General features: G+C 40.9%; 1 protein-coding gene across 2 annotated transcripts; it reads left to right on the forward strand.

Annotated features, from left to right (window-relative positions):
* Nucleotides 1–27289, forward strand: SFXN3 (sideroflexin 3). 2 transcript variants are annotated; one of them, XM_067465861.1, is made up of 11 exons: nucleotides 1–84; nucleotides 10580–10748; nucleotides 12343–12513; nucleotides 13897–13995; nucleotides 15662–15737; nucleotides 16323–16408; nucleotides 17914–18041; nucleotides 18535–18584; nucleotides 19481–19530; nucleotides 21709–21756; nucleotides 23350–27289. In XM_067465861.1, exons 2-11 carry the CDS (start codon nucleotides 10585–10587, stop codon nucleotides 23444–23446), a joined length of 969 nt encoding a protein of 322 aa, XP_067321962.1. In that variant the 5' UTR covers nucleotides 1–84; nucleotides 10580–10584; the 3' UTR covers nucleotides 23447–27289. The 2 variants fall into 2 exon arrangements, with proteins under 2 accessions (XP_067321962.1, XP_067321963.1); XM_067465862.1 differs by lacking the exon at nucleotides 1–84 and having other exon boundaries at nucleotides 10644–10731.
* Nucleotides 27290–27844: the final 555 nt, after the last annotated feature.

Consider the following 27844-nt stretch of genomic DNA (forward strand, 5'->3'; position numbering starts at 1 on the left):
GTGCCGAGGAAAAGGCCCGCCTTTGGAAGCAGAGCACCGCTGATCGGGTTGCAGCAGCCGTCTGTGCTCGTGTGGACAGCAAAAGTGAGTCGGATGCGGGATTAAAAACCTTTCCTTCGAGAGTGCAGCGGGGTCACCTTCCTTTCCCTTCCCCTCACCCTACCTGCCTTTGCCTGCTTCATTCTCTTTTGTGCCGGGTGCATGTACACTGTAGAATTAATCCAGTTTGGTACCGCTTTAACTGCCATGGGATCTTGGGAAGGTGTAGTTTGGTGGGGCCCCAGCACTCCTAGGCAGAGAAGGCGGAAGAATAGTTCTCACGATTCCATAGCATTTAAAGTGGTGTCAAACTAAGGTTAATTCCACAGTGCAGATGCAGTCTGGGTGGATCCAACCCAACTGTTTTCTCTCTCTCTCTCTCTCTCTCTCTCTCTCTCTCCTGTAGATTACTCACCCTCCCTTCCGATCTCTCTCTCTCCCTCCCCCTCCCCCCCCCTTCCTCTGTTCCATTTCCATATGAGTCATAAGCAGATTTTTCTTTCCTTTTTGGGTGGGGTCCACTGGCGTCACGAGCCTCCCACGCGCCAAAGGGCTTCTTCTCCCTTTTTCCACTGGGGACGAGAGGAAAGGCATGGAACGGGTTCCAAGTAACGGGACTCTCCTCCGTTATCCGCGGCTGGGGATGCATCTACGCCAGGCATGTGCAAACTTGGGCCCTCCAGGTGTTTTGGACTCCAACTCCCACCATTCCTCGCAGCCTCAGGCACTTAAGAATATTAGAATGTTGAGGCCAGCCAATCAGAAACTATATGTAAATGAGTAGGTCAGGCTAGTTCAGGCATGGGCCATCTTGGGCCCTCCAGGTGTTTTGGACTCCAACTCCCACCATTCCTCACAGCCTCAGGCACTTAAGAATATTAGAATGTTGAGGCTGGCCAATCAGAAACTATATGCAAATGGGTAGGTCAACATAGCTCAGGCATGGGCCAACTTGGGCCCTCCAGGTATTTGGAGTCCAACTCCCACCATTCCTAACAGCCTCAGGCCACTTCCATTTCCCCCTCAGCTGCTTAAGGTGTAGACGCAACCTCAGCCATCCATAGAACATCTTTATTAAAGGATTTATTTATTTATTGTGTCAGAAGTCAAAGTATGTTTATGTGTATGTATGTTTGGTTCACAAAGGCTCATGCATGGTATAATAGACCTGGATGAAATTTGGTACACATATCCTTCATGGTCCAACAAAAAATAGTGACAGGGCTTTTTTTTGGGGGGGGGGGTGATAAAGGATGATGGGAGTTATAGTATAACATGCACATTTGTGGATTGTGGACCACTTCTTCAGACTCATTGATAGAATTAATATTAAACACCAATGATATAGAACCGAGGGTACAGTTGTAATGTATTTAAAAAACACAAAGTTTTAAAACTTGGCCTTATATTAAATGTCCTCTGACCAGTAGCCAGTCACTTGGAGTGCCTCTGGTGTTGCCTTAAGAAGGTACTCCAATGTGCATGTGGCAGGGCTCAGACTGCATTGTAGTTAGTGGTCTAGTTTGCTCTACTCCACACTCACATGTAGTCCCATTTCTTAAGGTTGGCTCTTCATCTCATGGTGCCAGAGCGCAGCCTGTTCAGCTCCTTCCCCACCACCCAATCTTCTGTATGCCCAGGAGGAGTCTCCTATTTGGTATCAGCCATGGATTGAGGTTCTGGATTTTAGCCTGCCACTTTTGGACTCTCGTTTGCTGAGGTGTTCCTGCAAGTATCTCTGTAGATCTTAGAAAACTATTTCTAGTTTTCTAAGTCTGTTCTGTAAACCGCCATGAGTCACCCTCGGGCTAAGAATAGCGGTATAGAAATATAGTAAATAAATAAATAATAAATAAATGTCTTGATTTAAGGTGTTGGCATGCTAGCTGATACCCGAACAGGGGATGGGCTGGATATGTCACTGCCTTGGTTCTTTTATTGTTGGCTTCTACTTCCTGGCGCATGTCAGGTGGTGCAATACCGGTTAAACGGTATAATTTCTCCAGTGGTGTGGGGCATAGATATTCTGTGATAATGTGGCATATCACATTAAGAGCTACATCCACTGTTTTAATGTGGTGAGATGTGTTCCACACTGAGCATGCATATTCAGGAGCAGAGTAGCAAAGCACAAGGGCAGATATGTCTTCACTGTGTCGGGTTGTGATCCCCAGGTTGTGCCAGTCAGCTTTCATATGATATTATTTCTAGAATCCACTTTTTGCTCGCTAGTCAAGCAGTGCTTCTTGTAAGTCAGAGCATGGTCCAGGGTAACTCCCAGGTATTTTGGTGTACTGCAATGCTCCAGTGAGATTCCTTCCCAGGTGATCCTCTGTTCTTAAGGTGAAAAGCACACGTCTGTGTTTTAGATGATTAGGAATCAGCTGGTTCTCCCTGTAATAGGCAGTAAGAGCACCAAAAGCTTCAGAAAGCTTCTGTTCAACCATTTCAAAGCTCCTTGCTTAAGCAGTGATGGCACAATCGTCAGCATAGATGAAATTCTCCGTCCCTTTTGGCAATGGCTGGTCATTTGTGTAAATGTGAAACATTGATGGAGCAAGCACAATTCCCTAAGGCAGGCTGTTCTTCTGTTTGCGCCATCTGCTTCTCTGGCCCAGGAATTCAACAAAAAAGCTCCTGTTTTGTAGCAGATTTCCTATGAAGTGGGTGAAGTGGCAGTCCTTTGTAAGAGTATAAAATTTTCTCAGGAGAAGGTAATGATTTAGAGCTGTGGTTCTCAATCTGGGATCCCCAGATGTTTTTGGCCTACAACTCCCAGAAATCCCAGCCAGTTTACCAGATGTTAGGATTTCTGGGAGTTGAAGGCCAAAAACATCTGGGGACACCAAGTTAAGAACCACTGATTTAGAGTGCCATAAGCTGCTGTCAGTTCTAGGAAGCTTCTGTAATCTGCTGCCTTTCAAAACCATCTTCTATGTGCTGAATCAGGTTCAACACCTGTTATGTGGCAGCTTTTGCCTTTCCTGAAATGTGGAATATGCTGTCTGGAGATTTTAAAGCAGAAGCTGGATGGACATCTGTCAGGAGTGCTTTGAGTGGGTGTTACTGCAAGGCAGGGTGATGTTGGACTGAATGGCCTTTGTGGTATCTTCCAACACTTTGATTTTATCAATCTGTGAAAAGAATTAACGGACAAAGAGTAATAATAGAAAAGAGAAACATGATCTTCCCTTCCTAGAATTCTTTCAGCTGCTTGGATTAACCTTCTTGGCATCTTGAATAAATGGGAAGAGATATACACATAGATATACTTTTTTGGTTTTCCATAGGCTGGTTGGTTTCAAAGAGGTTCTTCTTGCATCCAAAACTGTGCAGACAAATGAGTCATGGTTCAAACTGGGACAAACGGATCCATAAAGCAAGTTCTGTAGCTATAATTGGCATCCTCCACACTTTACAGTTACTCACCCAGTGTTCCTAAAAGGCTTCTTGGAATCATATCGTTCAGTCCCAGAATCCATGGGAGATATGTCCTCAGGCTTCATGAGGATATACAGAACGGTGGATAATAGAAAATCATATCAAAATGAAAGACCTCTGGCCCAGAATGTCATAGAATCACACTGGAGGGTGTACAAAATGCCAGGAAAGGACATTTTTTTTGGATGTGGATGAATGAAACAGTACTGTATATTATTTATCGTGTCCTATGAGGTTGTGAAGCCAGAGGAGAGCAAACCAACACAAGCTCTTCATGTCATCTTTGTGATTGAGTTGCGATCTAAGCTTGCTTCTGCCTGGTTCTGGTTTGGCACCCAGTTCATTTACATGGCATGATTACAGTGTGAGGCCAGGCCGAGGGGCTGGATCTATGAATGCAGCAAAAGAAGGCGGCTTTGAAATGTGGGTTGTGGACTTAGAGAACCTTTATAAATTTCACAATTGTTTTCATTTATGCTGGAAAAGCTAAATGAAATCCATATGTCCTACCCTCGCAATTTTGGCTAAATCATACTCTCACAGAAACCATATAAGAACATTAGCTAAGTGCTTCTCTGTAGCTTCTCTGTTGTTGAACTCTGCTTTGTATAGTATACATAATTTATTTAATATAATATAATACTATACAATATGTAATAGTTCTGACCTAAATAGTTTAAAAACACCAGATCCATCCAGTCAAACTCACTGCAAAGAGGCAGGAAAATCGCATTCAAAGCACCCCTGACAGATGGCCATCCAGCCGCTGCTTAAAAGTGTCCAAAAAGGAGTCTCCAAAGAAGGAGCCTCCAAAGAAGGAACCTCCAAAGAAGGAACCTGGTTGGCCCAATTTCCAACCCTGGATGGCTCAAGAATTGTGAAAATATATAGGAAGCTGTCTGGCCCTGCAAATAGTCAGGCCTACATCAGGAGAGAGTAAAGTATGGCTGCCCAAGGCTTTTTTGTGACCTTAACCCATTGAAGACTAGCTCAGGATGCTGATTTCCAGCAAAATAATTGAGTAAGCAATGGGGCCCCATTGTCCTGCTTGATATGAAAAAATCTGTTTTGTTTTCTTTTGTAAAGCAGAAGTGAGTTGCCATCTAGTTCTGGGGAATTTGCTTATCATAATATTTGGCAATCTGTGAGGCTTTTCGAGAATTCCAGGACAGTCAGTTTCCCCCCGGCTACATTGACCATTTAATGCAGTTTGAAGCCAGACAGCAAACTCTCACAAAAGCATGGGAAAGAAAACCTTTAATGCACACCAGTGCTCTGCGGTTTGTGTCATCACCATCTAAGCCTCAAATTGATTCCAGGATTTCCTACATAAGCATCCCTATGCTCTCCAAGGGGGCAGAGCCTTGCATCCTTGCGTCAAACATTCAAAGACATGTGATGTCATTTTCGGCTGTTGTTTTTGGTATTTTAAAGCCTATTTTGAGGATTGTTTTGGATTTGGAGGTCTTCTGGACTTCTGAGGCTTCATGAATGGGCAGATTAATGAAACTGCCATATTTCCGGGCACATTTGGGAGATTTGGGGCCATTTTCACATGTAAACATATTTGAAAATTGGTCTGGGCCTTGATGAGGAGCCTTGGCACTAAAATAGGCTGGAGAGACTTTAACTGTCTGGATATAGGTGCCCTCCAATTATCTATCAGCATATGGCAGGCAAGCCCATGAATGTCTTAGGGTTCTCTTAGACAAGGAATACTAGAGATAGTTTGCCAATTCCTTTCTTCAAAACATCGCCTACAGCACTTGGTATTTGTTGGCAGTCTTTCAGCCCTTATTTCAAGATCCATGTTCTGGAATTCTAGGTGTCTCGCCCAGGTAAGGGTTTCCTCTTTCTTTTGTTTGGCTTCATCCTTTTTGGTTCACTGCTCCACACTTTGGAATTGTCTCCCTGAGCATTTGTGGGCTGTTTCATCCCTGGTTGCTTATAAATCTCAGTTGAGAACTTTTTAGTTTCCAAAGCTTTGGGGATTTTAATGTGATGAGTCATAGCTTTGCATATTTTGATTACTGGTTCATGTATTGCTCAGTTTGTTTTGTGTTTTGGTAGGGTTTTTAAAAATTTCACCTGGATCATCATCATCATTATTTTACTGACACAAAAACACTGTATGTCATAGCAAACGAGATCTATATGCTGGATTTCGTATCACAAAATCATGTCGAACACTTCCCAAACGTCTAGGACAGTGTGATGTATTTTTGAATGATGCGCGCAGATCCAAGTAAGGTGGCCTTTTGCAGTTGACAGATTGTGATTTTGTCAATGTTTATTTTTTCCAAATGCTAGCTGAGATCTTTTGCCACGGCACCCAGTGTGCCACTTACCACTGGGACCACCTGTACTGGTTTATACCAGAGCGTTTGCAGTTCGATTGTGAGGTCCCGATAATGGCTGAGTTTTTCTTATTGTTTTTCCTCAATGCTACTGTGACTTGGTATGGCGACATCAATAATCCAAACTTTTTTCTTTTCCACAATAGTGATGTCTGGTGTATTGTGTTCCAAAACTTTATCAGTCTGGATTCGAAAGTCCCTCAGTATTTTTGCATGTTCATTTTCCACTACCTTTGCAGGTTTATGATCCCACCAGTTCTTTACTACTGGCAGGTGGTACTTGTGACATAAGTTCCAATGAATCATTTGGGCCACAGTTGTGCCTCTGTTTATAGTCTCTCTGTGCGATTTTCTTGCAGCAGCTGAGGATATGATCAATGGTTTCATCAACTTCCTTAATTGTATGTTAAATTGTTGTTGAAGGCTTTTATGGCCAGAATCACTGGGTTGCAGTGAGCTTTCCGGGCTGTATGGCCATTATAAGAGGCATTATCTCCTGATGTTTCACCTATGTCTATGCAAGGCATCTTCGGAGGTTGTCAGGTCTGTTGGAAACTAGGGAAGTGAGGTGTATCTATCTGTGGAATGTCCAGGGTGGGAGAAAGAACTCTTGTCTGCTTGAGGCAAGTGTGAATATTGGAATTGGCCACCCTGAGTAGCACTTAATGTTCCCCAGGTAGCAACCAGCTAGGCTTTGAAGCTGCAAGATGGTTACATGTTAATGAAGGTGGCCAATTACAACAGTCACACCTTAAACAGACAAGAGTTCTTTTTCCAACCCTGGACATTCCACAACTTCTGAAGATGCCTACCACAGATGTGGGCGAAACATCAGGAGAGAATGCCTCTGCAACATGGCCATACAGCCCGGAAAACTCACAGCAACCCAGTGTATGTTAAAGTTTTGTGATTTGTTATACCTCCTTCCCTCTGTGTATACATGCGTATATGTATATGTAGGACCCACTGTGTTTGGCTGTTTTACTGGAAAGTGCTGTGTACATTTGCCAGTGCTACATAAAGGGTAAAAACAATAGCAATCTTCCATCCAAGTACTGACTGCTTTGTTAGTTTTCAGACAAGGTCAGACGAGGATGCATAGAAGGTTATTTTTTTAAAGATCTGTAATTCCTTTTTAAGAGATTGAAAATTGGATTCTGACATGCTATTCAATCCCTTCCCCATCTGCTTGTAAACCAGGAAAGATCATAAACATGTTTCATGTTGCTTTTGAAGTTTTTCAGATGAACAAGAAGAGAGGTCCTAACTTCTTTGACTCTAATTGGTCCCGTCTCCCATGCATGGACTCATTTCCTTGTTCACACTACTTTTCTTGTACTAATGAGAACTTCATTTGAATTCCAGGAATTGCATTGGATTCAAAATGTGTTCCTGAATATCCTTTGTAAGCTGTGTAGCAAAATCTCCCTATATTTGTTCCAGTAATACTGCGCATAAAGTCTCTTTTATCAACTTTCCTCTGTTTTATTTAAAAAAATAAATTGCTGCTGTGTTCAAAGGGATTACTCTTTCTAGAGAGAATGTATGGTTGGCATTTTTCTTAGAGGAGGATGTTGCATTTTTTTAATTTATTGCCTGGGTAACCATCTGGGTGTGGAAAACAAGATTTAAAGGGCAACTACTGCTCCCTTGGAAAGTGGAAAGACCACTGTAGAAGCTGATTTTGATCTTTCACCTTAAAATATTTCTCACTGGCCTCTGTTCTTTAAAATGAAATAAGGTTGATTACATTTTTTTAAAAAGTTGATGCTAGACAGTAGGTAACTTAAAATGCATTGATATATGTGCATTTCCCTAGCCTAGCCAGCTCAAGAACTGGAAGCTTCTCTAATAGTGGACCCAAAGAATCTTAGAATATTAATAAAGCTGAGTATCCCAGTGACATCTCTTTCTGTAAACGTCAAAATATGTTTATTTGTATGTATGTTTGATCCACAAAAGCTCATACATGGTGTTATGGATCTGGACCAAACTTGGCACACATATCCTTCTTAGTCTAACAAAAATAGTGGCAGGGTTTTGTTTTGTTTTGTTTTGTTTCTGGTTGCATCTCGAGGTCCTGAGGATTACCTGGGAAGGAATCCCAGTGGAGCATTGCAGCACACCCAAATACCTGGGAGTTACCCTGGACTGTACTCTGACCTACAAGAAGCACTGCAAAAAGTAGGTGCTAGAAACAATATCATGCAAAAGCTGACTGGCACAAACTGGGGATCACAACCAGACAGGGAAGACATCTGCCCTTGCGCTTTGCTGCTCTGTTGCTGAGTATGCATGCCCAGTGTGGAACACATCTCACCATGCTAAAACAGTGGATGTGGCTCCTTATGGGACATGCTGCTTCATCACAGGGTGTCTACGCCCCACACCACTGGAGAAATTATACTATTTAGCCAATATTGCACCACCTGACATCCGCCAGGAAGTAGTAGCCAACAATGAAAGGACCATGACAGTGACATCTCCGGACCATCCCCTGTTCGGATATCAGCCAGCACGGCAATGCCTCTTAAATCAAGAAATAGTTTTCTAAGATCTACAGAGATACTCAGAGGAATACCTCAGCAAGTGAGAGTCCAAAAGTGGCAGGCTAAAACCTGGAACCTCAACCCATGGCTGATAACGAATGAGAGACTCCCTCCTGGTCACACAGAAGACTGGGTGACTTGGAAGGTGTTGAACAGACTGCATTCTGGCACCACAAGACGCAGTGCCAACCTTAAGAAATGAGGCCACAAAGTCGCGTCCACGACATGTGAGTGTGGAGAAGAGCAAACCACAGATGACCTGTTACAATGCAGCCTGAGCCCTGCACATGCACAATGGAGGACCTTCTTATTAGCAACACTAGAGGCACTCCAAGTGGCCAGCTACTGGTCAAAGGACATTTAGTATAATGCCAAGTTTTTAAAAACTTTGTGTTTTTAAATACATTGCAGTTGTACCCTCGGTTCTCTTCTGACACGATAAATAGTAGGGTTTTTGTTCGTGGTGAGGGGGTTGATTGAGGATGATAGGAGTTACAGTATAACATGCACTTTTGTGGATTGTAGACCACTTCTTCAGACTCATTGATAGAATTAATATCAAACACTAAGTATATAGATATGGGGTACAAAAACATTCATTTTGGGACACTGGCCACAGGCCTTCAAACAAAACTGATACTGGTCTATCAGATCTGCTGACTGAAAGTGATTTCTCTTCAACTCAGATGCTTTGTTGAGGACTCCTTTGTTACATGCCCACTTATGAAAACATATATCATTATTGCCTCTGTTCATAGCTCTGATATGGATTGGAAAGTGTGACTATTTCTCAGATCAGCTCAGTTTCTTTCCAACATTCTTAGAAATGTTGTTTTGATTGAGAACCCTTTCTTATAAGTAGGAGAACGTTGGAAATCCATGAATGTTGAAGTAAAAAATTCTCTACAGCTGAGTATGCGGGGTAACTGGTGGAGAACATCACACTGTTTTATATAGGAACAGAGTTTAGAATAATTAGTTTTTGGACTTCACCAGGATCCCCGTAGGCCATGCTGACTGAGGGATCCTGGAAGTCTGGAAAACCAAAACCAGCTTTTTTGTGTTTGACAGGTGAATATAAATGAGAGTTGTTTCTAGGGATGGCTTGCAAGTGACTTGTTGAGATCCTGTAATTCTTCTTGTTTTGCTTATTCTTGCTTTCTGTGATGGGATTGCTTGCCGATATTTGACAATGACAAACGTTCAAGGCTTAGACTGGTTCTACACTGTGGCATTAATGCAATTCAACATCACTTTAACAGCCATGGCTCAATGCTATGAAATCCTGAGATTTATAGTTTGGTGAGGTACTAGCCCTCTTTAGCAGATAAAGCTTGTAAAACTACAACTTCCTTGATTCCATGGCATTTAACCATGGCAGTTAAAGCAATGTCAAACTGTAGATGCACCTACCTGTGTCTAGAAAAAATAAATTATCATATGCGATAGAAAGAAAATTGGTTTGCTATCAGTTTTACAGGCTGTATGGCCATGTTCCAGAAGCATTCCCTCCTGATGCCACATCTATGGCAGGCATCCTCAGATATTGTGAGGTATATTGGAAACTAAGCAAGGGTGGTTTATATCTCTGTGGAGGTCCAGGGTGGAAGAAAAAACTTTTATCTGTTGGAGGCAAGTGTGAATGTTGCAATTAATCACCTTGATTAGCATTGCAAAGCTGTGCCGCTTCAAGGCCTGGCTGATTCCTGCTTGGGGGAAGGAAAGTTTTCTGGCACCTTTGCCTGCAATTCCCTCATTTTCCCATTTGGATTTCAACCATCCAGGGAGCCTTTTTCAAAGACTGGGAAGTGGGGAGAAGACAAGAAGGTTACGGCGACATTTCCTTCTGTGAACTAAACAATGATAACTCAACCTGTAACAATGTTTATAGTAAATTCTAGCTTTCTATTTGTAAAAAATAAAAGACAAGAGACTTGCCATCACAGCATCTGCTCTGTAGTTGAGGAAGTCATCAAAATAGGTGTTCTTCTTGATGGAATAATAGCAGAGATAATTGATTATTTTCTTGGGCACTTACTGAAGTGTACCAGAACCTAAAATCATAACTGATGCATATCAGGAAATGACAACAATTTGCCAGTGGGCGTGATCATTTCAGTATCCGCTTCACTTATAGGTAGAGTCCTATCAGCTGGCACTGATGTGTTTTGCTCTTTCCCTTTTTCTTTTTAGAAAGCATGGCCTCAGAACTGTCCTTGAACATCAACATCAAGGAACCACGATGGGACCAAAGCACCTTTGTCGGGAGAGCGAAGCATTTCTTCACGGTGACAGATCCCCGCAACCTCCTGCTCTCGAGCAGGACCTTGGAAGACGCTCGGAGGGTGATTGAAGATTACAGGTTCTCTTGTTAGTCTGGGGATTGCGTAGTTTTTGGCAAGGGGCACACTGACAGTGAGGTAGACTTAAGCTCTGAGGAAACCCAAATAATGTTCCAAGTACAGGCAGTCCCCAAGTTATGAACAAGATAGGTTATGTAGATTTGTTGTTAAGTTGAAACTGTTTCTATGTCAGAACAGGTACATTTATTAAGTGTACCTCCAGCCAAAATATATATTTAATAACTTTGGATTGCATAGGGAAGGCTTAACACACCAGTAATGTTTGTTTTGCCCTCTGTGCCCCTGTTCAGAAGATTTCACCTCACTTTCTGTCGCTTTGAGAATTGGATTTTGAAAAATTTGGCTTGTTGTGGAAACAAGGATTTGTGATAAAGCTTCAGCTGAGCTATCTTTCCCCCATGATATCTCTTCCTGGAGTAAATTTCCCTTCCTGGGGATAGATTTCTCCTACTTCCTGTTATCTCCCTCCTGTTCTTAACTATGAATCGTTAGAAAGTCAGATGTTTGTAACTTGGGTACTGCTTGTACTTGATTTGGCCCTCAGCTTTCAAAACTTTCCTCCAAAGCACCAGAGATCTATTACTATTATTACTATTATTACTATTATTATTATTATTATTAGAAACACAACAAGACTAGTACACAGCAAACATTATTATTGTTGTTAGTATTATTATTATTATTATTATTATTATTATGTTTATTATAGGCCCCTGGTGGCACAGCGGGTTAAACCGCTGAGCTGCTGAACTTGCTGACTGAAGGGCTGGCAGTTTGAATCTGGGGAGCGGGGTGAGCTCCCACTGTTAGGCCTAGCTTCTGCCAACCTAGCAGTTCAAAAACATGCAAATGTGAGTACTCAGTAGGTACCGCTCTGGCAGGAAGGTAATGGTGCTCCATGCAGTCATGCTGGCCCCATGACCTTGGAGGTCTGTAGACAACACCAGCTCTTCTGCTTAGAAATGGAGATGAGCACCCCCCCCCCTCCCCACCAGAGTCAGACACTTCTAGACTTAATGTCAGGGGAAACCTTTACCTTTATGTATATTATGTTTATTTATACTTTGCTTTTTCTCTCCACAAGGAGACTCAAAGTGGCTTCCCAGCATTTGCCATGTTTTGTATAGCAAAATAACATTGACACCTATCCACAACCATAAGTGTATGGTGGCTAGAACCACTGAATAATTTGCAAAGCAGGGAAAAATGAATGCATAGACCAGCTTTAACATTCCAAGTAGCCAGAAAGCTTGCAGGAAGTTTGCAGAAGCATTTATTTTGCATGCAATGCAGTGCTGAATTCTTGCAGTAGTATGGTTTGAACAGAGCGGAAAGAGCATTGTGCTATCTATTCTGAATTGAATCATTCAGAACCTGCAAAGATAGCCAGCTCAACCTGTCCACAACAAAATACAGAGATGTATCTGGAGGGTACAGTGGACACTCATCTGCACTACCTTTCCAAATATCTTATTGCCACTAATGCCTCTTGCAGCTGTGAACACTGATTCAATGAATTTATTTCTTTTTATTCTCCACAATGTAACCATTCATTTTCCCAACTTACCTCCAACCTTTTGTGGCTTATATCAGGTTGGGAAAAGCGTCACCAGGACTGACTGAAGACCAGCTGTGGCGGGCTAAATACATTTATGACTCGGCCTTTCATCCAGATACTGGCGAGAAAATGATCCTGATTGGGCGAATGTCTGCCCAGGTGCCCATGAATATGACCATCACTGGCTGTATGCTCACCTTCTACAGGCATGTAAAATACTGACAATCCACTCTTGTGCTTAGTCTCTGTTGTGTGGGAGTAAGGTGGGATATTGTGTAGCTCAAGGATTAAAGTAGATGTGATGATATATCTTTGCTTCGATCATGTAAGAACTTTATTTTGTACTAGCCGTCCCCTGCCATGCGTTGCTGTAGCCCAGTCTGTGTATATGTGTTTTGTGTGTGTATATATGTGTATATGTATGCGTGTATATGTTTGTGTATATGTGTATATATGTGTGTTTGTGTATATATGTGGTTTTGCACATCCTTTTTAATGCACTTTTTGGTTTTTGGCTTTTTAAGTCTCTTTTGCTGTGTTTTTCAGTGTTTTTATGAGAGACGGTCACTTGTTGGCCTGATAGGTGTATTGTGTCCAAATTTGGTCTCAATTTGTCCAGTGGTTTTTGACTTATGTTAATCCCACAAACAAACATTACATTTTTATTTATATAGATTTCATTGAAAGCAGTGCTTTGGGAGGACTGACTTGGACCATCCATGTTGTTGGCACTTTGGCACATTTGCTTAATCTGTGTTCCTGTGCAATTAGTTCTGAACTATTTTATAGGAGTCTAACCCCCGGTGGTGCAGTGGGTTAAACCGCTGAGCTGCTGAACTTGCAAACCAAAAGGCCAGCTATTCAAATCAGGGGAGTGGGTGAGCTCCTGGTGTTAGCCCCAGCTTCTGCCAACTTAACAATTCGAAAACAACATCAATAGGTACCACATCGGCAGGAAGGTAACAGCGCTCCTTTCAGTCATGCTGACCACATGACCTTGGAGGTGTCTATGGATAACACAGGTGCTTCAGCTTAGAAATCGAGATGAGCACCACCCCCCAGAGTCAGAAATGGATAGACTTAATGTCAAGGGGAAACCTTTACCTTTACCTTAACGTTGTTCACTTGCATGTGTGATGTCTGTAAGTACAAGCTGTGTCCACGATAAAATATGTCTTTGGCAGTGATTGTGTATTCAATTGAATCTACAAAACCCCCAAAGAGGCTTTGTATTTATAACAACAAGCATGCCTATGCAAGTTCTTGCATATTTGTCAGACTGTGTGCAAGCGTATTGTGTGTCTGCTAATGCTTGTAACCTATAAAACCTATGTGGGGCTCATGTATGTCAATAAACAAAAAAGATGGCCCATGACAGTGTTTAGAAATCTGAGTGTTTACAAGAACAAGTGCCAAGAATGCATGCCACTGACTTATGAACGTATGAAACCAGAAGGCGTTCATTGAGCAGCTGTGTGTAGGTGGAGTGAGAAGTACACAGGGAGAGAACAATCTGTCTTTTTCTGGTCTGATCTATGCTTTGTCTGCCCAGTGGTCTGTGTAAACTCTGATTATCTCTTTTTCTGCAGGACAACCCCTGCTGTATTATTCTGGCAGTGGGTGAACCAGTCTTTCAATGCCATTGTAAACTACACTAACCGAAGTGGAGATGCCCCCATCACCGTCAAGTAAGGAGATTTAAGTTTGCTGGCACCACTGGCAACAAATGTAAATGTTTTTGTGTGGAATTGCCGCAGGCGGCAATGATGTTGACTAATCCATGTCAGCAGATGGTTTCAGCAGCAATTTTAAAGAGTAATATTTCAGAATTCATACCTATCAGGGAAGCAAGCCATTAGACCTAGAAACACTTTCTCCCTATATTGGAACCTGACATAAAATGCTAAAGTGTGGAGTGCCTCTGTTCAGAGTCAGTCCAACCAGTCAGCTTCCCTTTCCCCATGTCCCTGCCCTCACCCCAGTGATATGAATCATGCACAGCCCTTGTTAGATTATTCTGGGACTTTTCCTTTCGTATGATATTTCCCCTGGTGGCACAGCAGGTTAAACCGCTGAGCTGCTGAACTTGCTGACTGAAAGATTGGTGGTTCGAATCTCGGGAGCAGGGTAAGCTCCTGCTGGTAGCCCCAGCTTCTGCCAACCTAGCAGTTCAGAAACATGCAAATGTGAGTAGATCAATAGATTAAACCCTTGTGCCGGCTGGAATGCTGACCAAAAGGTTGGCAGTTTGAATCCGGGGAGTGGGGTGAGTTCCCACATGTCAGCTCCAGCTTTTCATGGGGGACACGAGAGAAGCCTCCCACAGGAGCTGAGAGATGGGAACGATCCACCTAGGGCCCTAAGATCATCTGAGGAGACCCTGCTCGTTGTCTCCCACCCCCCCATTGTCTCAATCGTGTCTGGCGGGGACAAGGGGCAGGGCCTTTTCTGTGGTGGCCCCCGGCTGTGGAACTCCCTCCTCAGCAAAATTAGATCTGCTGCATCCCTCTTGACCTTCCGGAAACAAGTAAAATCCTGGCTATGGGATCAGGCTTTTGGAGAGTAGGCTGACGTACTGATGTACTGACTTATATAGAACTGATGGACCGCCCTTGGATAATGATTTAAATTGATGACCGCTGACTGTTTGTTGTCCTTTTTTATATTGTTTATACGGTTTTATACTGTTTATACTGTTTTATATTGTTGTTATTATTATATTGCCGTTAAATTGTTTATTTATGTTTTGATGTGGGTGCCATGGGGTGCCGCTTTGTTAGCTGTTCTGAGTCACTCTGCGGAGGTTGAGATAGGACGGGATATAAAAGCCCTAAATTAATAATAATAAATAACAAAACATCCAGGTGTCCCCTGGATGGCCAATTCTTTCACACCAGAAGCGACTTGCAGTTTCTCAAGTTGCTCCTGACATGGGGAGGGGGTGGGAATAGGTACTGCTTCAGTAGGTAGGTAGCGGCACTCCACATGGCCTTAGAGACGTCTACGGACAATGCCGGATCTTTGGCATAGAAATGGAGATGAGCCTCACCCTCCAGAGTCTGATACAACTAGACTTAATGTCAGGGGAAACGCTTACCTTTACTATGATGTTTCCCCTAAAATATGTGTGTGCTGCTGTCCATCCTGAATCTCCCACATTCTTGTATGTGGATGTCAATAGTCAAATTAGATTCGTTATCTTGGATAAAATTTTGACTGAAATTCAGACCAGATTCGCCACCGCATTGACTACTCTAGAAAACCAAGCGAAGTTTCTAAGGTTGGAGTCAGAGTTGGGGTTAGAAAGGAAGCAAGGAAGACTTTCTCACCAGAGTTTGCCTGCTTTCTTTGTAGCCAGCTGGGTACAGCCTACGTCAGTGCAACCACAGGAGCCGTGGTAACAGCGTTGGGACTGAAGTCTCTCACCAAGGTAAGTGACCCACTGGTATTGCTTGTTCTGTATGGCATGATTCAGTCATGTCTGGGATATTTGCTCAGATTAGGCCATCTTTCCCTATCCTGTTGGGCAGGGAATTATAGCAGTTGTAGTCTAACAGGCCTGCAGAGCATTGGATTGGAGAAGTTGCATGTCAGAAATATAATCTTCTTTACAGAAATCATTTCTGCCTTCTTTGGTTACCACATGACTTGTCTATTTCAGTAAGTGTGCAAGTATTGCTTCTGTGATGAACACTGTTTTAGTTTTGCACTTTTGATGTGGATGTTGCCATCCTGTGGTATTTACTCACAAAATCCACTCACAACATTTTCACAATCCCAGCATGAATGAATCAGCATACATTGGGACTCATATGGCAGAAAGAGTTTAATGGAAGCTCCATTGTATCAGTACAAGGAATTGCAGACAAGAGAAAAGGAAGAGACTTATTTAAGTTTACACAGGGAAACAGTACCAAAATATACTTTGGTCTTGGCATTATTTTGGAATGTAAGTTTGCTCTGCCATCTATTAAGGGTGTATCATTGGTCTTTCTTATCTCATTTTCCTTGATAGCATTTGCCACAAATCATAGGACGCTATGTGCCTTTTGCAGCTGTGGCCGCCGCAAATTGCATCAACATCCCATTAATGAGGCAAAGGTAAGATGTGGGCTTCATGGAGGGTGTAAGGAGCACATTGTTGCATAGTCCAACTCCTAGTAATTTCTTGCACGTTGCATCTTTTAATGAAGGGCACCACTGGGTTTCTATCCTCACGCTCCTGACCCTAAACTCAGAGATATTAATTGGTGGTAATGTAATTAATCTACAATACTTCTGTCTGTTTGTCAGTATGTCTAGAAAATGGCATCAAATGTTTACCGTGTATGTGTGCATTGTGATCCGCCCTAAGTTCCCTTCGGGGTGAGAAGGATGGAATATAAAAACTGTAAATAAATAAAATAAAATAATAATACTTGGTGCCACAGAGGTACAGCGGGTGAAACCACTGAGATGCGGAATTTGCTCACCAAAAGGTTGGTGGTTCAAATCCGCAGAGCGGGGTGAGCTTCCATTGTTAGCCCCAGCATCTTCCAACCTATCAGTTCAAAAACATTCAAATGTGAGTAGATCAATAGGTACCACTTCAGCAGGAAGGTAACAGTGCTCCATGCAGTCATGCTGGCCACATGACCTAGGAGATGCCTGTGAACAGTGCTGGCTCTTTGGCTTGGAAAGAGAGATGAGCACCAGAGCATCGGACTCTACTAGACTTTATGTCAAGGGGAAATCTTACCTTTACCTTTACTTGGTACCAAATTAACACCTGCAGAGAAGGCTTCACAAGAGGAGGGAAAGTAAAATGTGATAAAACATTCTTAAATAAGTTTACTGAAACTAAATTCTAGCTGTTTAGTTAAAGGTCTCTTCTCCAATCCATTCTTGGACCATCCCTGGAGCTGTTTGAGTAGAGGGCATCTTAGGGCTGCTGCCACCGCTGCATCACTACCAGCAAGCAGCTCCCTCCCAGAGGCTTCTTGGTAGTGTTTCATTTCGGGTCATATGACGTTGCCAGAAATAGCATCACCAGAAATTTGTCACTGCCAATAAGTGCCTGGGAAGGAACTGTTTGCTGTGGTGATACAATAGTGGAATCTGTTGGTGATGTGGACAGTGGATCCGGCAAGTTCCAGATATGCACACCTCTGAAAATGTGGGATCACTTTGGACCTTCCAGTTAGTATGTTCCATTGGCACAAGTTAATGGCTGGATGCAGTTGTTCTGCTGCAAATCCAGGCACACAGCAGCTGAGTGGTGAGCCTGTTTTGCCTGTGCAGACATGGTCTCAGAACACACAAATGCTATATGTGTACTTTTTCATTTGCAGAGTTTCTGTTTCTCCAAATAGTGCTTTCCAAAGCACAATGTAGCTTCACCATCTGTGATGATGTCTGAGCAGTATCTAACATGCTTCTGGTTCACATGGATGTGATCCTATACCACACTGTTTGTAATTGTCTTATTTTGAAGAGTCAACAGACCTTGCACAATGTTTCTGTTTCCAAGAGTTCTACAGCATTGTTGACCTTTTTGATGGCAAAAGGAGGGAAAGGCTGAAAATTACAATAAAGAGTCATATTTCCCCCCTCATCCATTTCTGCAGGGAGCTCAAGTTTGGTATCCCCATTACAGACGAGAATGGGAATCGGCTGGGTGAATCGAAAAAGGCAGCTCAGCAAGCAATTGTTCAGGTGGTGGTATCTCGTATTGGCATGGCTGCACCCGCCATGGGTAAGTAGCTGCCATGATGGACATGAAACAAATATTCAAAATTCAATGAATATTCCATTGCTAATTTTTACCAATTATATTGTTTTGATGGGGTGGGGGAGGGGTGATGAGAAGGTCTGGGACAAAATTTGAATTTGGAGTTTGAATGTTAACATTTCAACCCAAGATTTGAAATCTGATTGCTTTATGTTTATCTAGATAGTTTTGATTTTTTTTTTTTGAAGATTCAACTCTGGACACTCACAAGCCATCAGTGAATAATCACGATTACATGTTATTGGTTAGATGTCACAACATAATAGTTACAATTCTCTGCAGTTTATCAGCCTACAATCAGTCCTGCCGGCACAGGGCTTTAACCCACTGCGCCACCGGGGGCTCCTCCATTTTGATAAGAGCAAATCAGTCTATTTGAATGAACTAATAAGTCTTTCTGTTTCTTCTTTGGGGTGGGTAGTTGCATCATTCAATATCTCTATCTTCTTTCTGACAGCCATTCCTCCTGTGATCATGAATGCCCTAGAGAAGAGAGCATTTCTGAAGGTATGTTTTTTTTCTTTTCTTTTAATTTTAAATTCTTAGTTGACATCTCTAGAGAGAAAAAGTTGTGATTGTTTTCATTATGACTCTCCTTTTTGGCAGAGGTGAGGGTGGGGCAAATATTTTTCTGCTTTGTTTCTCAGGGCTTCACACCCTGCAATTTCTCTTTTTCTGTTCCAATGTCAAAAGAATAATAGAATCATAGAGTTGGAACAGACCAAACAAAGGTTGGGAACCACTGATTTAGCAGAACCTTAAATCACCAGTGGGCAAAGTGTGCATTTCAGGGTGAATGTCATGCCCAAATATGCTTTTGCATTGTTTCACCCATTCAGGTTCTCTGGACTTCCCTTTATTTTTAAAATAAAGCCTGAACTCTCTCTCCTGCTAGCCTTTTGAAGGGACAATTTATGCTTTAACGGGTTGCACTGTTTAACATTAAAAAACCCACATCTCTTAACTGAAGGACATCTGAAAACCTAACCAACAGAAATGGGTTTTGTAGAAGTGATAGAAGGCACTGCAAGCACAGTTTACATCTGAAAATACCTTAACATCCCATTCTGATGTCAGATAATAAGCAAGATTTTAAAATTTAATTAAGCATGTACAGAACTGCAGCCTAGGATATTTTTATCTCTCAGTACTGATTGTCTTTGGCAGGGAAAGGATATAAATTCATTATCATTTGAACCCAAATGCTGCTATTGTGTTATTAAAGTAAAATCCTGTTGTACCTTTCCCTTTATATATTCTATAGGTTGTGCTCAGAAGGGTTTGTATAGAACTCACTTTGCCCCACAAGCAGCCAAAGATCTGAAAACTCAACATTGAAACCACAGCATTTGAAAACAATGTAGATAATAACAAGGCTTATGGTCTTTTGTTTTTTTTTCCAGCGATACCCCATGATGAATGCTCCTCTGCAGGTTGGATTAGTCGGCTTGTGGTATGTAAACTCTTTGTTCAAATAGAACTGTTGTGTATCAGATGGATAGCAGAGGCTATGTTTTTTTTTTCATTAGCAGACCCCAGAACTGGCTTAATAAGACTCCCTATTTAGAAGGCTGTACTGGTCAAAGTGTCAGAGCAGGGCTCAAATCTCAGTTTAGCCCTCAAAGCTTTCGCCAACTCTCTAGCCAACTTTGTGAGAATCACTTGGGGATTTAGAAAGAATAGCGACATTCATACCACCTTACACCTCTTGGAGAAGAGATAAATTGTAAATGATCATGTTACATCTGAAAGTCAAGTTGCACTGGACTTTCAGAAGTAAACATGGTGATATTTTTTGCTGGTAAGATTGTGGGAATCATGCATAAATATACACCAACACACACACTGATTGATTGATATTTTGTAATTCCTTACCTCACTTTCAAGGCAAGAGGCCCAGTAATATAGTCTTTAAAAATGAAAAGCAAATAAATAAATAAATAAATAAATAAATAATGGATGAATATACTAGCCAACACATATTTTGGTGCCTCAAATGTTAGCCCTGTTTATGGGTAAATTTGAAAAATGGCGCCAGTATTTCCCTATCAGCTCTAGTTTTTGAGATACAAAACATGTATCACCATCTACTCACCCGTAAAAAATCATGATAGCCATATCTAAGAAAGTTTAGAGCTGATGCAGTCTATCCAATGCAATATTCTGAATTCGGGCTTCAAATAACCCCAGGAACAGGCTTAAAAATTAAGACACCAAGAGGGTTTTTTTTGTTGGGCTGTGGTATACCGTATATACTCAAGTATATGCCAGGTTTTTCAGCCTTTTTTTGCCTGGAAAAGCCCCCATTGGCTTATACTTGAGTCAAAGTTATTTATGATTTTACTCATTATTATTGTTTTTATTACATTTATTATTTTACTCTAATTGTTATTATTATTACAACTACATTACTTTACTCTATTATTATTTTCTTATTACATTTATTATTTTACTCTATTATTGCTATTACATGTGTAATTTTACTCTTATTATTACATTTATAATTTTACTTTATTTATTATTATTATTACATTTATTATTTTCCTCTATTATTATTGGAAGGGTACATAAGCACATTTACATCGAAGAAAGTTAGAATAATGGATTAATCAGAGTTGGATAATCTTTTCTTAAATTACATTCAAAAACATTTAACCTACTGATGCCTCAATTAATGTAATTTTATTGGCATCTATTTTTATTTTGAAATTTACCAGTAGCTGCTGCATTTCCCACCCTCAGCTTATACTTGAGTCAACACATTTCCCCAGTTTTTTGTGGCAAAATTAGGTGCCTTGGCTTGTATTCGGGTTGGCTTATACTCAAGTATATACGATAGATGTTACTTTAGTTATGTGAAGATTGGTAACAACATTTCTTGCTGATCCATTCTAAATTCTAAATTGTTATTGGTGGCCCAATAATTCTGTATTTTATATGTGTTTTTTATGTTTTTAAATTGAATATTGTTGTTTTTAGATGTTGTAAACCGCAATGAGTCGCCGAATTAGGCTGAGATATTAGCGGTATACAAGTGTAATAATAAATAAATAAATAAATAAATACCCAGTCAAGGTATGAACCAAGATATGTCCCAAATGCATTTTACTCGCATGACACTCATAAGCTCTTTTATAATTATAACAACATGATAATTTAGGAGTTTTTCTCTATCTTGATGTCTTTCCGATACTTTTGATCAACTGTCATTATCCCTGGTCATTGGCCATGCTGGCTGGGGTTAAAGGGACTTGTCGCCTAGTACATTTGGAAGAGGATTGGAGAAGGTCAGAGTTATGTGGTGCTATTCAACACTTTCCTTGAAAAATATCTCCAGTAAAGCATTTTATTATGAGGGTGGGTAGGAGGGAGAGAGCAAGCCTGAAAGGTAGGGCCTACTAAAAAGTTATTTTGATTGTACAAAAAAGCAACGAACCCCCATGGCATGTTGTTCACTCAGCATGTTGACTGAATACTAGAAATTTGTCCTTATGTGTGCCAACATCAGAGATGCATTGTGCATAATTTAGTTCCCCTGGTAGTTGGGAACAGAAATAATTGTCCCAAAGAATCATGAGCCAGCCAGGGAATAAATGGCAGCCTGAAAACCCCTCTTCTCTCTTTCTTTCAGTTTGGTATTTGCTACACCCCTTTGTTGTGCTCTCTTCCCACAGAACAGGTAAGTGTTACTATGGTGTGCGCATCCATGCTAAAACCTTTGGTCCTCCCAAGTATTGGGCTGGAACTTGGGACTATAAATTAATGGTAGTATGCAGCTATTCCTTGTGAGGGATGGAAGTTCCTGGGCTACAAGCCATTCAGGGCCACTGGATGCCATCTGCTTTCCCCTTACCCCAGTTCTTACCTTGCAAGGAGGCAGATGGGAAAACAAGGAACAAGATGACAGCAATATGTATTATCTGTATTATGACTTCAGGTGTATTTACACTGTAGAATTAATGCAGTTTGACACCACTTTATTTACCATGGCTCAATGGTGCGAGATCATGACAATTGTAGTTTTACGAGATCTTTAGCCTTTTCTGCCACAGAGGGCTGGTCCCTCACCAAAATACAAATCTCAGGATTCCATAGCATTGAGCCATGGCATTTAAAGTGGTGTCAAACTGCAGTGTAGTTGCTCCTCAGGTTTCACTATGAGAATTAATATTCAAGGGTTATATTACTGATATATCCTAAAGTCCCCTTGGGGAGAGGGGGCGGGATATAAATAAAGCTTTATATTATTATTATTATTATTATTATTATTATTATTATTAGTGATTATAATTTTATTAGTGATCAGGTGATACAATATCCACAATTAAGAGGTGTCAAACCACAGTAATTTCAGAGTTTAAATGCTGTTGGGATTCATCCCTGGACTGCACAAGTCTCTTGTGTCATCCAGTTTCCAGACCTCAGTGAGTAGCTAGACTAGAGATAGGATTAAGCTGAGGGATTCCTTTCCTCACTTTACCATGTATGTTTTCCAAAAGGGCTTTGTCTTCACTCCTTCTGATAGCCATTGTCTCTGCCCCCCCCCCCCCCCCGCCTTTGATGATATAGGAATGGAATTCTGTGAGGGAACTTTCTCTTTAAGTCTCATTGCCCTGGGTTGACCATGTGGTCTCCACCATTGTCTCTTCTGCCCTTTCTTCCTTTCAGTGAGGACGTATTTTGCCTCTCTCTTTAGGCAAAAATGGAGCTGCATGGAATTTTAAAACTTTTTTACTCTTTTACTTCTTTTAGAATATGAGGTTTATAAAGATCAAGTAGACAGAACATATTGTAAAGAATAAAAATAACTTTCTGGCCCTTCTGGCCTTGCATTGCACATTTTAGTGCAAATATTAAGACACAAATAGTGTTCAATTCAGCGAGTATTGCAGAATGTCATGCCACAGTCCATAGCTCCAAGACCTTTTCTATCTAGAATGTGTTTCTTTTACTTCAATAAATATTTTTGAACCTGAAGTTCTGACTCTGCAATCCTGTACCATCTTAAGAATAGAAGCTTATCCCAGTTTCACCACATGTAAGTTTCTGCTGGTTATGAAGTTTACTTCTGGTACTTTGCTATATTTGTGGTGGAATCAACCCCAACTGAGGGTTATTTTGAGCCTAACAGCTCAGATTCCTCAACAGATGCATCCTTTGTTTTTAGATCCAGTGCTTCAAATTGGAAACATTTTGGTACCTATGAAATAACAGAATAGGGAAGTAGTGGTGAGGGATTATAATGATTATGTGTTTTTACATCTCTCTGCAGCTCAATGTCAGTGAGTCGCTTGGAACCTGAAATCCAAGCTCAGATCCGGGAGAAGAATCCTGGCGTTGAGGTTGTTTATTTCAACAAGGGGCTTTGAGAGAGGCTCCTTCATTCTTACCCTGGTATGCAGCAGAAGGGATGGCGAGAAGAAGAACCAGGGATCCGGTGCTCCCAAGAAGGAGAAACTTACACGTTGTGCTAGTATAATCCCTTGCAAATGCTGCTTTCTTATTGGCTGCCAAGCCTTGGCAGGTCTTAACGTGTATGATAAAAGCCTTCCTGGATTCAGGGGAACCATAGGGTAGATTGTCATGTGTGAACAAAGTATAAACATTCCTTTCCTGACCTAGTTAGGTGTTAGGACCAGAGCAGTCAAGTGGTCTTAAGCAACCCTGAACCCCTATATTATGCGCAAATCCACTGTGGTGTGTTTGTGTGTGTATGTGTATGTGTATGTGTAGGGTTTTGTAAAGTCCATTGTGAAATAATGTCATAAAAGTAATGATTCTGGGATCATTTTGGGAGAGGAGAATCCACAGAACACCTTGAATCCTTTGGTTCCATTGCAGAAGGAAACTTTCTTTGTATTTCAACTTATATCTTGTGTATTCAATGCTAAAGAAGATTCAAATAGTATTCAGATAGTATTCTTTGTTGCAATCCCTCTTTATTTTATAATATGTGCTTAAGCATTTCTATATATTTTATTCCTTTTAATAGCAAGTGAAACATAACAAGAATGATATTTGACACAGCCTTAAAATTACCACGTATATATGAATGTGTGACCCTTAATTAATATGTATATGAGACAATACCCAGGACCTTTAATGGAAGCAAGTGATCAATTATATTGAGAGAATAACTATGCAATAAGAGAAACAGCTCAACTTCTAATAGATGTGTGGATTTTCTATCAAATCTACGTTCACGGCTGCTCAAGTGCTTGGAAAACAAAGTCAAGATCTAATATTGCTGTCAGGTGGGAGGGTTGACCCAAGCTGGACTACTTGATGATATCCTCACTAACCCAAGCACATCTACACTGACCATTTAATGTTGTTTCAAGCCAGTATTGAAGAAAATTGTTTGACTGTGCAGGTGATTTCATAGGAAATCCTGGAACCAGTTTGAGGTGTTGATTATAGATAATAACACAAACCACAGAGCACTGATGTACATGAAAGCCTTCCTTTCACACAATTTTGTGGGAGTTTGTTGTCTGGCTGCTGGAGTTTGAAGTTAGCTTTGAACAGCTTTACATAGCCAGTGTAGATGGCAGCCAAGTCAAGGTGTGTGTTATCCAAAGACCTCCAGTTATTTTAGGATGAGGTAGAATTCCCCATTCATAACATTGAAAACATCACAAATCACTACAAATTTCTATCATTGCACACCATCCACAATTTGCTGCTTAAAACAACTGTCATGTTACGTTATCCAGTAAGTAAGGTTACAAGATTTTTTAAAAAAATACAAAGAATTAATATAATTTAATAAAACTTAAATGGATTATAGCATAGGTATTACATTTTTTCCCACATAATCACCATTCATTTCAATACATTTTGCCATCCCTGGGACAAGTTTTTGATGCCTGTGTCAATTTCCCTCCGCCTTTTTCAGCCAATTAGTCACTTTGATTTTCACCTTTTCATCGTCAAAAAAGTGTTTTCCACAAAGGTGTTCCTTCAGTTTAGTGAACAGATGATAGTCACTGGGTGCAAGATTAGGGCTGTGAGAGGGGTGGCTTAAAACATCCCAACCAAATGAAGTCAACAACTCTTGTCTTGTGCATGAGTGCTGTGCGGACGCATATTGTCATTAAGGAGAGAGACTCTTGCTGTCAGCAGCCCACGACATTTGTTTTGGATGGCTCTGCAAAGTTTCTTCATGGTCTCACATTATGTTATGTATTCATTTTGTCACATGCTGTCTTGACATTGCACCCTCTCCATAAACAAATGATTTTGCGATGAATCGTAGTGGCATTCATGCCCTTAGCATTTAGGTAGCATATTACAGTGCAAACTTTGCACTTGGAAGGAAACAGAATGAGGACACGCATCTCTTAACCTTCACCACAGCGCCAGTTGATGAGCTACTGATGACTGGCACTGCTCGTTTGCTTTTGCTGACTTCCTGCTACATGGCAGTGATACCAACTTCCCCCGAGAAAATACCCAGTGAAGCTATGTGCCTTGTAACCTTACTTTCCAGATAACCCTCATATATTACAAAGGCACATGGAAATCAATGTGCACAAATGAATTCCAAATCTGCTCCTCAAAACCATAAAGTTTCAAATGTGACCCAAGAATGGTTCATCAGATTTATTATGCAGTAAGCTTGTGTCCTTTTGCTCTCATTTACCTATTATCACATTATTAAAAGCAGCACTGATATATTTTTAAAGATCAAGGAGCAATTCAGCGTGATGGCATTCAAACTGAGGATCTTTTGGCTCATAATATTGAAAATCTTTAATCTTGTCTTCTTCATTTGAGTAGCCGTAGAACTTCTAGGTGCAGCATACTTTGTGCTCTCCTCTCCCAAAATGAGAAATAAATTTGTTTTACTTGTTCTATCTTTCTCTGCCTGTCATCACTAATGCGCAAGTTCGTAAGTACATACATTATTGTAACCTAAAGTGAAGATTTGATTGTGTGGTGACCCGTCTGTCCTGCATATCAAGTCATGTATATATCAATCAGGTTTGCAGTATAATTGACAATCTTTGGTGTATTTTGCTGCAATTGAATAATCAAGGTATATGCAAGTATCTCTTCTGTATTGTGACAATACAGGAATTGGATCTTTAGTTGTTAACACGGGGAAAAAATGTGTAGGAACTAATCTGATGCTTTGCTGCAGAACCAAGACTCACGATCCAGTAAAGCAGTGGTTCTCAACCTGTGGGTCCGCAGATGTTTTGGCCTTCAGTTCCCAGAAATCCTAACAGCTGCTAAACTGGCTGGTTTTCTGGGAGTTGTAGCCCAAAAACACTTGGGGACACACAGGTTGAGAGCCACTGCAGTAAAGGAAGTAACATGAAACTGAATAGGTTTGGGCAAAATTTCTCTGTGTTGATTGTGATGCCTACATGGTAATACTCTAGTTTTTGTCTGCTGTGTAGACACAGTGAGTTGATATAAGATCAACATGACTGAATCAAATGCACTGAATCAGCTCATCTATACACCCTTTTGGAATCTTAACTCAGTCATGTCCCGAACACTTGCTCGGTTGTTTTGAAAAATCAAAGGCAAAACAGTAGAGGAAATGTATTTTCTTTGCTTGTGGTTTCACAGAATATGACTGATACAAGTTAACTTTCCTGCAATCCATGCCTTTCTGTGTTCTGTGCAGTCTGGCATCAAAAATCATTGCTAAAGTCCAAAACCTTTAGTTAAAGGTCACTTTGACCCTTGAATTTAGCTGCAACAGCAGGGTCCAGAGGAATTATGTAACCAAAATTGGAGCTGACATTCATGGTGACACATCAAGGTAGGGTGAAAAACAGAACTGGTCCATACTGGCTTCTCCAACGATGGCTGAAGGTCAGTGGCTTAATCCGGTTTTGGTTCTTTTCATTTGTGGAGCAAGTCACTTATTTTAATCAGAGAAAAACCCCAGTAGGGTCTCTCTGTCTGGTTTCTTATAAATGTCATCGTCGCTGGAGGCTCAGAGTTCTCTCCAAGGTTGCTATGTGCTCTTTATTATGTTTACTCTTAATGAGACCTCATCCAAGTCTTACAAGTTTCTGATGGGTCATTTGAGTCTTTTATTTTATTATGATGGGTATGTTTGAGGCTTATTTTACCAAACTTCAAGCACTGTTTCTGTGCAGGAATCTGCACTGATTCCATGTCTTACCTCTTGTATAGCTTTAAATAAGGCAACTGTTCCCAAATAAAGAGTATAATTCTTGTCTCTTGCACATGATGTCATTTCTTTCTTAGTTGGGCAGAAGAAATGAATGTATTGTTGTGCTCTGATTCATATACAGGAGATTTAATGCTTCATTTACAGTAAGTAGCAGACCAAAGGAGAAGAAACATTGATGGTGGAGCTCTTCAGGTATGGTTCCCAATTTAAGCAAATCGCTGGCATGATCTTTCCAGAAGAGCAGAAGGAATGATGGAGTCATTATCATCACAGGGTGATTTTCTCCCATTGGAAAAAATTGCTCATCTTATAAGATTGTTTCGGTAAACCTTAATTCAGATTGACTGAAATCCGAAGTTGTCCACACAAGCGGCTGAGATAGTGACACCTTTGCTTCTGATGAATCAAACTTCGTTTAGGTACAAAATTCTTAAAACATTATATACAATTACCTTCAGATTATGTGCATCAAGTGACTATGAAGCATAAATTAATTTCATGGTTAGACTTTGACGCTATCTCCAAGATATCTCATTATGCACATGTATGCAAATACAGATATTCCAAAATACAAGACACTTTTGTTCCCAGGGATTTAAAATAAAGC

Source organism: Anolis sagrei, chromosome 3, assembly GCF_037176765.1.
Source record: "Anolis sagrei isolate rAnoSag1 chromosome 3, rAnoSag1.mat, whole genome shotgun sequence".
In the NCBI taxonomy this organism is placed as follows: domain Eukaryota; kingdom Metazoa; phylum Chordata; class Lepidosauria; order Squamata; family Dactyloidae; genus Anolis; species Anolis sagrei.